General features: G+C 44.5%; 2 protein-coding genes across 2 annotated transcripts; both read left to right on the top strand.

The window, feature by feature from the left end:
- The first annotated feature begins 389 nt into the window (after nucleotides 1–389).
- Nucleotides 390–10,982, top strand: LOC124287488 (iduronate 2-sulfatase-like). Its single transcript, XM_046724042.1, has 2 exons — nucleotides 390–1,293; nucleotides 10,348–10,982. Exons 1-2 carry the CDS (start codon nucleotides 394–396, stop codon nucleotides 10,957–10,959), a joined length of 1,512 nt encoding a protein of 503 aa, XP_046579998.1. The 5' UTR covers nucleotides 390–393; the 3' UTR covers nucleotides 10,960–10,982.
- A 3,113-nt stretch (nucleotides 10,983–14,095) lies between these two features.
- LOC124287452 (iduronate 2-sulfatase-like) lies at nucleotides 14,096–15,607 on the top strand. The gene has a single exon (XM_046724003.1). The coding sequence runs from the start codon at nucleotides 14,096–14,098 to the stop codon at nucleotides 15,605–15,607; it is 1,512 nt and encodes a 503-aa protein (XP_046579959.1).
- Nucleotides 15,608–16,339: the final 732 nt, after the last annotated feature.

Raw genomic sequence — 16,339 nt, 5'->3', positions numbered from 1 at the left:
TCTTATGCCATGCCATGATATAACGATAAAGACACAGGTGCATGTTCCCAAGTATTTGTTATAATTATCAAAATCTAGATTCTTTCAAGCTATCTTTTGCTGACCTCAATGTCTGACACACCGATATATTTGTTTTTGACATCGACAGTCATTCAGACTAAGGGAAATGTGTTCCCTTGGTGTCATCCTTCCATGGATTGACCTACACGAACTGGCTCGAAGGAGTCTTCTGTGAATGCCAGCTCCTGTTTAGAGCCATGTTTTTGTTGTGTTTTGTCACACGTGCACATAACAAACATTCCAAATGATAAGAATCGTCTGCTATCTTCACAGGCTAGAAAATATATAAATCCGTTCTCGTCAGTGTGAAGACAGTGTAATTCTGAAGCTACAATGCTGAGGGTGACTCTTCTGCTGTTGGCGGTGACTGCCGCCCGGGCTCGTATGAATGTGTTGTTTTTGGTGGCTGATGACATGAGGCCGGAACTCTCCATTTTTGAAGGGAAAGACTTCCCAAGTCCTGTCCACCCTCCGATACATTCACCGAATCTTGATGCTCTCGCTCGGAAGAGTCTTCTTTTAAAGAGAGCCCATGTTCAGCAGGCTGTGTGTTCCCCGAGCAGATCATCTCTCCTCACTGGACGAAGACCGGACACTACCCATGTGTATGATCTACAAGCTTACTGGAGAGATGTTGGTGGGAACTTCACCACCATCCCTCAGTATTTCAAGGAACATGGCTACAGAACGATAGGATCGGGTAAGATTTTCCATCCAGGACGTGCTTCTGGCTACAACGACCCGATTTCCTGGACAGACCCATATTTTGAAGTAGGCAAAACAGTTAACAAATTTGTGTACAAGGAACAAGTTACTTGGTTGAGCGTGCCAATGGACCTTCTAAAGAACAACTCCCTTTGGGACATGCAGAATACAGATTATGCCATCAACATGATTAGAAAAGCAGCCCCTCAAGCCAGATCTGGAGAACGCCCTTTCTTCATCGCCCAAGGTTTCCACAAACCTCACCTTCCTTTTGTGGCACCACAGATGTTCTTTGACTTGTACCCGTTGTCGTCTATCAGTCTCCCACCGAACCCCTACGCTCCTGATAAAATGCCAGTAATCGCATGGTCTAATTATTCAGAACTCAGAGAATATGTTGACATTGAGAGATTACACGTTTCGGGAGACATCAACACCACACTCCCAAACGATGTCATCCTCAACTTGAGGAGAGGGTACTACAGCGCCCTCAGCTACACAGACTACGAACTGGGACGAGTTATCCAGGAGCTGGAGAATCAAGGCCTGGACAACAACACAATCATCTCCTTCTGGGGAGATCACGGTTGGCAACTGGGTGAACACGGTGAGTGGTGCAAACACACGGACTTTGAGCTAGCCACCCACTCCCCTATGATGGTACATGTGCCGGGTCTCACTGACAAGGGCATCGTGACTGAAGAACTCACTGAGTTTGTGGATCTGTTTCCTACTCTGGTAGAAGCTGCAGGTCTACCTCCTATTAATCTTTGTCCAGAGAACTCCACTAAAGTTCTTGTCTGCACTGAAGGCACTAGTTTGATACCTCTGATAACAAACCCAGCAAGTCCCAACTGGAAGAAGGCTGTGTTCTCCCAGTACCCGAGGAATGAATACAACGGTGATCAAATGGGCTACAGCATGACCACCGATCATTACAGATACACAGAGTGGGTCAAGTTCAAACCACAACCAGTGTACAAGCCGGACTGGACCCAAGTGTTTGGTGTGGAACTGTACGACCATTATGGCGATCCTCAGGAAAACAAGAACCTGGCTTATGATTCCTCCTACAGCGCTCTGGTGGCTCAATACAGCAAACAACTACATGCTGGCTGGAGGGCAGCTTTACCCAAATAGGAGAAATATATTGGGGATGCTCCAATCAGAGCACCTAGTGATAGTTTTTTTGAAAAATATATTGTTTGTCGTTTGACGGGGCAAGCGGCAATATTAAAGCTGTCTGGACAATTCAGTTTTAGACAATTTTTACATGCATTCAATTGTTCATGCAAATTATATGAGTGGCGGAGCTACTGGTGGGACATGAAGAATGAGCTTACTCTATTAACTGGTGTTACTGATTTTCAGTGATCCATTCCTATAATATTCACCTCCGTGTTTTTGTCTTTGACGCCAAAGAAATTTGTATCATCAGTAATGGAGACTAGTTATTCTGGACGTAACTCCCTTGTTTAAACATCGAGTCTAAGAAAACTGAAGAATCAGGATCCTGCCCATTGCCCATTGCTGAGTGAGCATGAATAACCTTACTGTGTGGGAGCAGTAGTTCATTCTGATGAGTTGCCTCCCTTAGTTTGTCCAGGATCCCGTCGCATCAAATTCCAGTTTTTCCTGAAAATTCCTACCATTCTACTGTTGCATACTTTAGGAGTGAGTGGGTGTAGTTTTATCTCGCAGATACACATCTGTTGCCAGGCACTTCAGCGGGTCTCGGGCAGGGCAGGTATGGTCTAGCGGCAGTGACAATACAGTGACTGAGTGAGTTTAGTTTTACGCCGCTTTTAGCAATATTCCAGCAAATCACGGCCAGGGACACCAGAAATGGGCTTCACACAATTTGCCCATATGGGAATCGAACCCAGGTCCTCAGCGTGGCCAGCGAACGCCTTAACCACTAGGCTACCCCATCGCGTACTCTAGAAGAACCGGCATCTATGGTGATAGGTTCAAATCTCCGTGATTATAACTCTTGATGTATCACCACTTTACAGTTGCTCGATGGTTTCACCATAACTGAAAAGTCTATGGCGATTAGGGGCGGTGGGGTAGCCTAGTGGTTAAAGCGTTCGCTCGTCACGCCGAAGACCCGGGTTCGATTCCTCACGTGGGTACAATGTGTTAAGCCCATTTCTAGTGTCCCCGCCGTGATATTGCTGGAATATTGCTAAAAGCGGCGTAAAACTAAACTCACTATGGCGATTATGTGATTGTGTTTGTTCGCAAGCACCTGACACGCAAAGTTGAACTTCATGTTATACTATCCAATAATGATATAAAGATTTATCAACATTTTTACATAACGAGATGGGGTGAAAGATCATCTCACACATGCACGTGGATGCATGTTTACTTGTACTTGTCCGTACTAACCCATTGGAACATCATGTCATAGTGTAATATGGATATCCGACTGAGACACATAACAGTGACTCCGAGCCAGCCAGTCTCTTAACGCCAAGCTTCAGGCAAGGTAACAACACATACCATTTATTATCGAATTTTCGTATGACGCTGTCAGGGCTTGAACCACCTACCCTCTGCTCCTAAGCAGACGCTCTATCCACTACGCCACCGACATGAACCGGCGTCCAGCCCGAACACTATTATATGAAGTTTAACAAATTGGACATATAATATAGTGGATAATCGAAGGTAGTCTTCCATCAGAAATCACCTTTTTGCAGCGATGGCAGTCACCGCTGGCATTCGGATACAAATGCTTTCATGTATCTACACAATGACAATAAGAGTGACATGAGACGAGCGTCATTGTGAGCACTGGAGAAGAGGAAGAAGAGCAGGAGAGTGGAAGGATTAAGGGTGAATGAGTGAGTGGGTGTGCACGGGAGGAAGTAGTGAGTGGATGAGTGAGTGAGTATGGTTTTACGCCGCTTTTAGTAATATTCCAGCAATATCACGGCGGGGGACACCAGACATGGGCTTCACACATTGTACCCAAGTGAGTGGATGAACAACAGAGGGAGAGAGAGAGAAAGGGAGAGTTGGTGAGTGGATTAACAAAGGAGAGAAGAAGGAGTGGATGAGCATGAGAGAGAGAGTGTGCTCAGAAAGGGACAGAGTGAGTGAGAAAGAGGCAGAGAGTTTGAATGGATGAGCAGGAGAGAGGGAAAGTGTTGAAAGGTGAGCCAGAATGTGAGTAGTTGGGGTAGGTAGAGAGGCAGTTCATCTCTACAACTGTACCACCAAAACTGGGTACTACAAAACACCATGCATTTGTCATCTCAACAATCTTATCTTCACACGCGGCGTTGTTTGCAAATAGGCCCCTAAAAGTCCTGTAGTGAGTGAGTGAGTTGGGTTTGATGCCGCTCTTAGCAATATTCCAGCAATATTCCAGCAATATCAACGTGTTGTTGAGAATATATAGAAGGCTTCACTTCGAGCAACGTGTTTGCTTGAAATACTACGCTTTGCGACTCTATAAAGAAGTATTTAGGTAGATATAATACCATTTTGCCTTTCATGTGTACTAGCAAATTTAAGCATATGCATACGCGCTGGCTAACACATAAGAATTTTTGTGTGTGTAAATGTATACTTTCTTTGATCTTTTATAACATATAACAAAAGGTTGTGATTTAATATATACTGAGTCAAAAAAGAAACTTCACAAAATGTCATTTGAAAAATAATGAATAATTTTTCTCTGATGATACATCTATGTATCCGAAATGGCATCCCTATCTTTCGACTCTAGAAAAAACGTTAGCAAAACCCATTAAACCCATCCATTCGTCGTGCAAATGACGTTAGTGCCAAATCAGGTTTTGCACATGCAGTCGATCACGTGATCTTCGCATCGAAGTTTTCTTCATGTGCACGTGTTTGCATTGGCCTCAAGAATTGAAAAATCACTTTTAAACCACAGTTCTAACGGTACTTGAAATGCCACGATTGTCAAATGTGCAACTCGAACGTGCCGTTGGCATGTTGCAAGCGGGAAGATCAGTTATTGACGTCGCAAGAGCAATGGGATGCAGCCGTCGTACTGTGTATGACTTGCGAGGTCGTCTACAACAAACTGGCACCACTTCTGATCGCCCAAGGTCGGGTCGTCCACGTGTGACGTCACGAGCAGAAGACCGTCAAATCGTCCTACGTCACCTACGTGACAGATTTCTGCCGGCTACACGAACCAGGGCTGAGATGTTTAGAGGTCGACTGTCCTCACAGACCATTCGAAATCGGTTGCGGGCTGCCAATCTCCATTCTCGACGTCCATATCGTGGGCCAATATTGACGCCGTTTCATCAACGTCAACGTCTGCTGTGGGCCCAACGTCACCTCCGATGGACCCAGAGAGACTGGAATCGAGTCGTCTTTAGCGATCAATCCAGGTTTACCCTCAGATTCGCCGACGGCAGGCATAGAGTCTGGAGACGACGTCGGGAACGGTATGCCCAATGTTGTGTACAGGAAGTCGACAGATTCGGGGGCGGAAGTTGCATGGTGTGGGGTGCCTTCTGTGGGAACAACCGTTCCCGACATCTGGTCATACCTCACAGCTGCTACTTACCGCGACCAGGTGCTCACCCCTGAACTCTTTCCTTTCATTGCGGCTCATGGCCCAGGTCTACAGTTCCAGCATGATAATGCTCGGCCGCATACCGTGATGTTGACACGAAATTTCCTTCAAAACGCTGGAATCAACGCCATGGACTGGCCATCGACCTTAATCCAATAGAGCACGTTTGGGATGCACTTGGGAGAAGGCTTCGTGGTCTTAGGAACCAACCTCAGAATTTGATGGAACTTGGCACTGCCTTGCAAGAGCAATGGCGCAGAATCCCCAACCACGTGTTCAAAAGCATCAGGCAGTCGACGAGGAGACGGTGTTTGGCAGTGGTGAATGCGCGAGGCGGCCATACACGATATTGAACTGAGAAATTTCGCATTTTTTATTCTTGTGACTTGACATTCTGTATACCCATGTTTTGGAACGGCGGTGTAGCCTAATGGAACTGATTATGGCACTGTCAGTGTATCGAGTACATCACACAGATCTCAGCAATGAAATAATAACAACTTCACCATCTTACCATCTCTTGTTCTTTTACAGTGCCCTGAAGAAAGAATGTGAAGTTTCTTTTTTTGACCCAGTATATTTCTTTTAACATATATAATCATGTCATAATTTTCCATATCATACGGGAAGCAAATTATTTCGAAGCGATTGAAAATGTCCATGCATCCTATTTTAAAAGATTTCTTACAGTAGGTAAATTTGCTTCCAATAAAGCCATACTTGGCGAAACAGGACGTTATAACATGCATATTGAGAGTCAAATGAGAGTTATTAGATACTGCATTAAACTTATAAGAATGCCTGATTATCGCTACCCCATCAAAGCTATCAATTATTGTTATCACTTGATAAATGTGGAAAGTATTCATGGGCTTCAGATGTGAGAAATATGTTATTTTCAAGCGGGTTTTCTTATGTTTGGTTTAAGCAAGATGTTGGTGATATAAAAATGTTTTTGTCAACATTTAAACAACGAATACAAGATATATATATATATTCAGAATTGGTACGCATCAGTCAATTCATCCAGTTTTCTTAGTCATTATTCACAATGTAAATCGATGTTCGGACCTGAAAAGTATATCAGTGTTCTTAATGATAAGTCCCTTTTAAGAATGTTTTGTAAATTTAGAATCTGCCTGCCGAAAGAAGTATTTAAAATGCACTAATGATGCCCCACAAACGATATATACACCTGGAATTTAATTAAGCACCCCCCTTTTTTTTGGATGATGAGAAACAAAACTTGCTGTAACTCACTCACTATTCCAAAGATAGTGGAACCTTAGCTATTGTGAAACATACGATCTATTGACAAATGAAAAACAAGACAATGATTCCAATACGTGTTGTTTTAATAGCGTAACCAATGTGATTTGGTCACTATTGATTTTTGATGAAAATAGTCACTGAACAAGTATGGCCGTAGCATTGTCAATGGCTGACTATTACAAGAAATGATGCACAAGGAATGTCACATGTTAACATCTGATGGGTCTGGCATCAGTATCGGGTGTATCCCCCAGGTGCTTGGATGACAGCTTGAATCCTCCTCCTCATGCTACTGGTAAACCTTCTGATACGATCAAGTGGCAATTGCCGCCATTCTTCATGCAAAGCAGCTTCCAGCTGTGCAAGATGCTGGAGAGGGGGTTCTCTCAACCTCACACGGCGTCCAAGAAAGTCCCAGATGTGCTCCAAAGGATTCAAATCGGGGCTCATTGCTGGCCAAGGTAATGTCATGATAGCCTCATTCTGGACGATGCGGCTTGGCGTTGTCGTCCATGAATATATGGTGAGTAGCCAACAGGTGGTTGTCAAAGTGAGGCACGACAACTGGATGGAGAATATCCCGGATGTACTGCTGACCATTAAGATTTCTTCGGACAGTCACCATTTGAAGTTTACAGTCGTGTGAAAGACAACCCCAGATCATAACCGATCCTCCACCACAAGGAACAGTAGGGTGGATATACCTGGGCACGTAAGCAGTGTTTTTATGCCTCCACACTCTCATTCGACCATCTGTAACGTAGAGGAGGAACCTGCTCTCATCTGACCAGTGGACCCTCCTCCATGTCCTCAGGTTCCACTGCCGACGGGCCATACACCACTCCAGACGTCGACAGAGTGAACACGTTTGTGATGAAATGGATCGACGTTTATGATGTCTGAGTACTCCAACAACACTGCAGAAACTCTGTCAAATTATTCCTAGGATATGGCATGATATATCCTTGCCTCGACGTTAAATTACCTCAAAGAGGTGAAGGTGTCAGCCCTGCACCAATTCACAAGGTTGACACACTTGCTACTGACCGTTTGAACTTCCTTATGAATCCCATCTTATGTTGTGGATCATTTGCATGTGCAAGGTGAGCTTGTCGATGGTTACAATACTTTACAACATTTGACTTTTCAATGCAATATCTTTTCATTTGTTGTTTGCATATTACAATAACTTTTGCATTTCAGTATATACTAGGCACATAAAGAAACTGTGCATACAAAAATTTAAAATCTAAATTTATCAAACCTGTGTAGACACATAAGGATTTAAACTCAGAGATTAGTGACATGTATCCAACATGCATGCACGTGCCACATTCCGTGACGTCAGTGGGTTCGTCCTTGACACGTGCAATACGTTGTTGCACGTGCGTTCCGGGAAAGAGAAACAGAGCAAATGAATGCCACACAATACTGTCACTTTGGAAAGCTCAACTCCTGCCCTTGCGATTGTTCAAAAAATTAAACGGCTATTGAAATGCATAGCATGCCAAGGCTCACGTCTGCACAACGTCATGAGGCCATTGGGATGGTCCGTGGGGGAATGTCTCAACGACAAGTGGCTGCACATTTCCACTGCCACCGGAACACCATTTCTGAAATGGTGAGACGCTTCCAGAACACAAATGACGTCATCGATCGGCCACGTTCTGGACGTCCACGTGCAACAACGCCAAAACAGGACAGATGGATAAGGGTGACCCATCTTCGCCACAGGTTTCAGACTGCAGTGATGACTGCCCGAACCATCCCACGACTTCGCCGTATCCACCCCAACACAGTTCGACAACGTTTACGTCATCACGGGATCAGACCACGATGTCCCGCCATACGGCCTATCCTGACACAACGTCATCGACAAGCTCGCCGAATGTGATGCCGAAATCATGTCCGCAGACCCTTGTTTTGATGGAGAAATGTTGTTTTTACAGATGAGTCCAGGTTTAACATTTCCATAGTGATGGACGTCAACGTGCCTATAAGACGCGTGGGAGAACGTTATGCACAGGCCTGTGTCTTGGAGAGGAATCGCTTTGGTGGTGGTTCCGTGATGATTTGGGGTGGATTAACAGCACGCCAAAGAACTTCTTTGGTGATTGTTCAGGGCAACTTAACTGGTGTGGGTTACAGGGATCAGATTCTTCGACCTGTGGCAATTCCATTTCTGCAACGTCATGGCCCTGGGTTAACATTCCAACAGGACAATGCCCGCCCTCAAATGGCAAGGGTTGCTATGGATTTCTTGCAACACCACAACGTTGACTTACTGCCTTGGACTGCAAATTCACCGGATCTCTCCCCGATAGAGCATGTTTGGAACGGGATGGATCGACGTCTACGCCGTCTTCCTAGTCCGCCAGATAACGTCCTTGACTTGCAACAGAACTTGAGAGAATCTGGCGTGACATCCCACAAGCCTTCCTTGCACGTTTGATAGGCTCTATGCGTCGTCGATGCACTGCTGTTCTCAATGCCGATGGTGGACATACCCGTTATTGAGCTTGTGACATTGTCCCGCTTGTGGAGTCGTGACGTCATTGTGATTGACTTTTCAATTGAAATTCTCCCGACTTGTTATGGTCTCATGATCCCTCCATTAAAGTTTATATGTACCTTTGACATTGTTATCGTACTTATCAACTGGGATAATGTTTTGACAATGCACAGTTTCTTTATGTGGCTAGTATATTTTATGTTTTTTCAAACATGAAATTTCAAACATTCCAAGTGATAAGAATCGTCTGCTATCTTCACAGGCTAGAAGATACATAAATCCATTCTCTTCAGCTTGAACACAGTGTGATTTAGACGCAATAATGTTGAGGGTGACTCTTCTGCTGCTGGCGGTGACTGCCGCCCAGGCTCGCATGAATGTGTTGTTTTTAGTGGCTGATGACATGAGACCGGAACTCTCCATTTTTGGTGGAAAAGACTTCCCCAGTCCTGTCCACCCTCCGATACATTCACCCAACCTTGACGCCCTCGCTCGGAAGAGTCTTCTGTTAAAGAGAGCCCATGTTCAGCAGGCTGTGTGTTCCCCGAGCAGATCATCTCTCCTCACTGGACGAAGACCAGACACAACCCATGTGTATGATCTACAAGCTTACTGGAGAGTTGTGGGAGGTAACTTCACCACCATCCCTCAGTATTTCAAGGAGCACGGCTACAGGACGATAGGTTCGGGTAAGATTTTCCACCCTGGAAATGCTTCTAACGACAACGACCCGATCTCCTGGACAGACCCATATTTTGAAGTAGGAGGTCTTGCAAACAATTTTGTATACAAGGAGCATGTTTCCTGGTTGAATGTGCCGATGGATGTTCTGAAGAACAACTCCCTTCAAGACACACAGAATAATGACCATGCGATTCAAATGATTAGAGAAGCGGCCCCTCAAGCTAGATCTGGAGAACGTCCTTTCTTCATCGCCCAAGGTTTCCACAAACCTCATCTTCCCTTTGTGGCACCACAGAAGTTCTTTGACATGTACCCCGAGTCCTCCATCAGTCTTCCAGCCAACCCATATGCTCCTGATAAGATGCCGGAAATTGCATGGTCTAATTATTATTTAACAGAGCTCGGAGCTTACGAAGACATTGAGAAATTACATGTTACAGGAGACATCAACACCACACTCCCAAACGATGTTATCCTCAACTAGAGGAGAGCCTACTACAGCGCTCTCAGCTACACGGACTACGAACTCGGAAGAATAGTCCAGGAGCTGGAGAATCAAGGCCTGGCCAACAACACAATCATCTCCTTCTGGGGAGATCACGGTTGGCAACTGGGGGAACATGGTGAGTGGTGCAAACACACGGACTTTGACATCGCCACGCACGCCCCTATGATGGTACATATGCCGGGTCTCACTGACAAGGGCATCGTGACTGAAGAACTCACCGAGTTTGTGGATTTGTTTCCTACTCTGGTAGAAGCTGCAGGTCTACCTCCTATAAATCTGTGTCCAGAAAACTCCACCGACGTTCTAGTCTGCACTGAAGGCACTAGTTTGATACCTCTGATAATAAACCCAGCAAGTCCCAACTGGAAGAAGGCTGTATTCTCCCAGTACCCGAGGAATGAATACAACGGAGATCAAATGGGCTACAGCATGACCACCGATCATTACAGATACACAGAGTGGGTCAAATTCAACTTACAACCTGTGTACAAACCGGACTGGACAGAAGTGTTTGGTGTGGAACTGTACGACCATTATGGCGATCCTCAGGAAAACAAGAACCTGGCTTATGATTCCGCCTTCAGCTCCCTTGTGGATCAATTCAGCAAACAACTACATGCTGGCTGGAGGGCAGCTTTACCCAAATAGGAGGAATATATAGGGGATGCTCCAATAAGAACACCTGGTGATCTGTGTGATATATTAAAGCTCTCTAGACAATATAGTTGTTGGTATATATTTACATGCATATAGTGGTAATGCAAATAGCATGGAAGCTACATGTAAGGCATGATTACACTTGGTTTATCCGGCGTAATATAATCAGATCAAGTTCTGATTACAGCGTCCAGTGAGCAACTTGTCAGATGGATAATAGGCGCTATATAAATGAATTATAAAACACAAATAATAATAATAATAATAGTGATTTCAAGCCAGCCGTTCGTGTTTTGTCCCGTTATGGCGAGTGTCAGGCCTTTTTTGGTTATGACGTTGTCTGGGATCGAACCACAGACACCCTATCCACTACACCACGGAGAAAGAACCCATGTCCAGCTAGAGAATGGTTGAACATGGAGATATAATTACACTTGATAATCGAAGGTAGACTTTCAGCAGAAACCACCTTTCTGCCGTGATAGCAGTTACCGCTGGCATTTGGATACTCATGCTTTTTTCCGGTATTTCACAATGACTATAAGAGTGAGTTGAGACGAGCTTCACTTTAAGAACGGGAGAGAACAGGGGCGTGGGTGGTCAAGAGTGAGTGAGTGTTCAAGGGAGGTAGCTAGAGGGCGAATGAGCAAAAGGTTGAGAAAGATTGAGTAAGGGGACGTAAGCGAGTGGATTAACAAAGTGGAGAAGAAGCTAGTGGATGAGCAGGAGAGAGTGTGCCTCAGAAAGGGACAAAGTGAGTGAGCAAGAAAGTGAGTGTTTGAGCAAGGGCAAGAGGCTGTACAGCTTCATGTCTGTACCAGAAAATAATAATAGTTTGAAAATACCACACATTTAACATTTTAACATTCCAATCTTGACGCAAAGCGTTGTGTGCGAATATGGCTACTAGGTTCCTGTATCCCAGTTCAGATGCATGGAATACAACAGTAGTGCCCGATAGTTTTGAGAAAGTATACTACTGTAATCGCTTCTGCAGGTTATGGAGTGAACAAGGTAACTCTGTTATAGTGATTGAATAAACTCTGTCAAAAAACGCAACCCCTGTCCTCAGATATTGAAAATTCGTTTGAATAAAGTTATTGCTTCCAAACTAAATTTTATTCAAATGTATTGAAATTATACACATATTTAATGAAGATTACATCCAAACAACTGCATTTTCACGCATAAGTGTATTTTATTGCTTATTCCGTCACAACGCATGAAATGACCCTGGTGACTTCGCACAAAAAGGCAAATGCACATGCAAATCAAGAAAATGGCAGTTAATGTAGGGGTGTATAAAAGCCCATGTGCTTTCGTATTTTATTCATTCATTTGTCCCGAAAAGCAGTGTTAAAAATGCCACGATTGAGTGCTGCCGACCGAAATATCGCCATTGATCGTGTTCAAGCCGGAGAAAGTTTTGGAACTGTTGCACGGCACCTAAATGTTCACAAAACAACGATATGCCGACTTTGGAGCCGCTACAACAACTTCAATTCGACCAACGATCGCCCAAGAATCGGAAGGCCAAGAATCACGACCCCCCTTCAAGATCGGTACATCCAGGTCCATCACCTGCGTAATCGGCATGCCCTACCAACCGTGACTGCCACACAAATACCAAGTTTGAGGAGAGTGTCAGCTTAAACGATTAGGAGCCGTCTGAAAGAAGCGGGTTTACGTGCCTGTAGACCAGTTGTTGGACCTGTACTACGCCCCCTACATCGACGCCGACGACTCAGGTGGTGCAACAACGTAAGGATATGGACTTTACAAAACTGGAGGCTCATCTGGTTTTCTGATGAATCACGTTTTCTTTTGCAACGTCACGACTGAAGACAGCGTGTGTATAGGAGACGTCATAAACGTTTTGCGCCCATCTGCGTCCGACAGGTGGACAGATTTGAAGGGACAGCGTTATGGTTTGGGGAGCAATCTCATACAACCAAAACTCAGACTTGGTGATCGTTCCAGGGAACCTGACAGCCCAACGTTACATCAACCACGTGTTACAGCCTCACCTTCTACCGATTATTGACCAACAGACACAGATTTCTCAACAGGACAACGCCCGGCTTCATACTCCACGTGCAACAATGAACTTTCTGCAGAAATCCAACGTCAATGTCTTGCCATGGCCCTCTAAATCACCAGACCTCAACCCTATTGAACACCTGTGGGATACTCTGGATCGACGCGTTCGTCAACGTAACGTATCATTTCTATAGTATGCATCGCCATGACTTCAGGTAAAACTGACAGTCTACCAAACCATGAGGAAGAAAGCCTCACCTTCTGCCAAACTGGTGTCTGTGAGATAACTTTTGAAATGACAATTTTAAACATGACTATCTTGGTTATTATTCTGCCAAACTTCAGACTTCTGTCTTAAATAATAAAAATGCTCTGTCGTCCTAAAACGTAAGATTAAAATCTCTAAAATACAGGGGGTTGCGTTTCTTTTTTGACAGAGTTTATTTCTCGGCGTGTATCCATGACGCAGCAATATCAGGGTGGGTGATTCATTTTTGGCTGAAGAGTTGCATTTCTTCTTAATGCTGGACATGCTAACCCGTTTTGCGATGTCATCGTTGCTTTCCACTGCAGCTGCTGTTTGGCTTTTAATTCCAGTAGAATCTCTTCCATTGGATAATCAAGTCTTGTCATACCTTTAGGTTGACATTTTGCATTTCTTGAAAACCGTAGATACGTTTCATGGACAATCAAAACAGGCAGAATACACATGTCATGACCATGCACCACACAGCCTGGCCTGTTGTCGGATATAAAAGGTTCTTATGCAATGCCATGAGGTAACGATAAAGACACAGGTGCATGTTCCCAAACATTTGTAATATGTCGCTTATCAAAATATAAATACTTTCAAGTAATCTTTAGTTGACCTCCATGTCTGACACCCTGCTCCATGTCTGACACCTCCTATGGAATCACCAGACCTGGACGTCCTTGCGCGAAAAGTGTTCTGCTACTGCCAGTCCTTGTTCAGGGCCATATCAAATAACAAACATTCCAAATGATAAGGGTCGTCTGCTATCTTCACAGGCTAGAAAATATATAAATCATTTTGCGTCAGTTGGAAGAGTGTGATTTAGACGCTATAATGTTGAGGGTGACTCTTCTGCTGCTGGCGGTGACTGCCGCCCAGGCTCGTATGAATGTGTTGTTTTTAGTGGCAGATGACATGAGACCGGAACTCACCATTTTTGAAGGAAAAGACTTCCCCAGTCCTGTTCATCCTCCGATACATTCACCCAACATTGACGCCCTCGCTCGGAAGAGTCTTCTGTTAAAGAGAGCCTATGTTCAGCAGGCTGTGTGTTCCCCGAGCCGATCATCTCTCCTCACAGGACGAAGACCAGACACTACCCATGTGTATGATCTACAAGCTTACTGGAGAGATGTGGGAGGTAACTTCACCACCATCCCTCAGTATTTCAAGGAGCACGGCTACAGAACGATAGGATCTGGAAAGGTTTTCCATCCAGGACATGCTTCTAATTATAACGACCCGATTTCCTGGACTGAGCCATATTTTGAAGTAGGAGGTCAAGCAAACAAGTTTGCAATCAAGGAGCATGATACCTGGTTGAATGTGCCGATGGACCTTCTAAAGAACAACTCCCTTCAAGACACCCAGAATGCAGATTATGCAATTAACATGATCAGACAAGCAGCCCCTCAGGCTAGATCAGGAGAACGTCCATTTTTCATCGCTCAAGGATTCCACAAACCTCATCTTCCCTTTTTGGCACCACAGATGTTCTTTGACATGTACCCTGAGTCTTCAATTAATCTCCCACCCAATCCATACGCTCCTGATAAGATGCCGGTAATTGCATGGTCTAATTATTCAGAGCTTAGGCAATTCGTTGACATTGAGAAATTACATATTTCGGGAGACATCAACACCACACTCCCAAACGATGTCATCCTCGGTTTGAGGAGAGCCTACTACAGCGCCCTCAGCTACACAGACTACGAACTGGGACGACTTATCCAGGAGCTGGAGAATCAAGGCCTGGACAACAATACAATCATCTCCTTCTGGGGAGATCACGGCTGGCAACTGGGGGAACACGGTGAGTGGTGCAAACACACGGACTTTGACATTGCCACGCACGCCCCGATGATGGTACATGTGCCGGGTCTCACTGACAAGGGCATCGTGACGGAAGAACTCACCGAGTTTGTGGATCTTTTTCCTACTCTGGTAGAAGCTGCAGGTCTACCTCCCATTAATCTCTGTCCAGAAAACTCCACTAACGTTCTAGTCTGCACTGAAGGCACTAGTTTGATACCGCTGATAACAAACCCAGCAAGTCCCAACTGGAAGAAGGCTGTATTCTCCCAGTACCCGAGGAATGAATACAACGGAGATCAAATGGGCTACAGCATGACCACCGATCATTACAGATACACAGAGTGGGTCAAATTCAACTTACAACCTGTGTACAAGCCGGACTGGACCCAAGTGTTTGGTGTGGAACTGTACGACCATTATGGCGATCCTCAGGAAAACAAGAACCTGGCTTATGATTCCGCCTACAGCGCCCTGGTGGCTCAATTCAGCAAACAACTACATGCTGGCTGGAGGGCAGCTTTACCCAAATAGGAGAATATATACGGGATGCTCCAATCAGAGTACCTGGTGATGTGTGTAAGAATATATTGTGGTTGTTTGACGCCGCACTGGGCAATATTAAAGCTGTCTGGAGAATCCAGTTTTAGATACCTTGATATATGCTCGTAATTGTTTATGCAAATAGCGTGACTGGTGAGAGCTACCGGTTTGACAATTTGATAATTTAGCTTACTCTATTTCTAACCTTTCAGTGATCCATTCCTATAGTTTTCATGCATTTTGTTTACCTTTGACGTCCAGTGAAATATGTTCCATCAGTAATGGAGACTGGTAATTGTCTGACGTTTACATGTTTTATATGAGAACAACCTTGTTTCGAACATCGAGTCTAAGAGAACGGAAGAATTGTGTTCCGTTTATTCCATTACTTTGAGAGGGCAATTGATGTAAGAACGGGTTATTTAATGTGTAAAGTGGCGTCCCTTTATCTCATCCAAGATCCTCTTGCAGTGGATTCAGATTACACCTTTTCATTTAGGAGAACCAGAATCTGTGATCATATTTTCGAATCACCTCGATTATCACTCTTGATGTACAACAGGCACCATACATTTGCTTGTTGCTTTCATCACATTGTAAACATCTGAGGCCATAATGCTCTTTTGTTCATACCACCCAAATTATTTAACACGCCAGACACATTGCAACTCTAAACTTCTTCAAGTTAAACTCATCTTCAAATCAAACTATTCAAAGATAACA

The sequence above is a fragment of the Haliotis rubra genome, unplaced genomic scaffold (genome assembly GCF_003918875.1).
Source record: "Haliotis rubra isolate DU_JTF1 unplaced genomic scaffold, ASM391887v1 Scf400, whole genome shotgun sequence".
Classification (NCBI taxonomy): domain Eukaryota; kingdom Metazoa; phylum Mollusca; class Gastropoda; order Lepetellida; family Haliotidae; genus Haliotis; species Haliotis rubra.
This window is presented reverse-complemented; position numbering and strand designations above follow the sequence as displayed.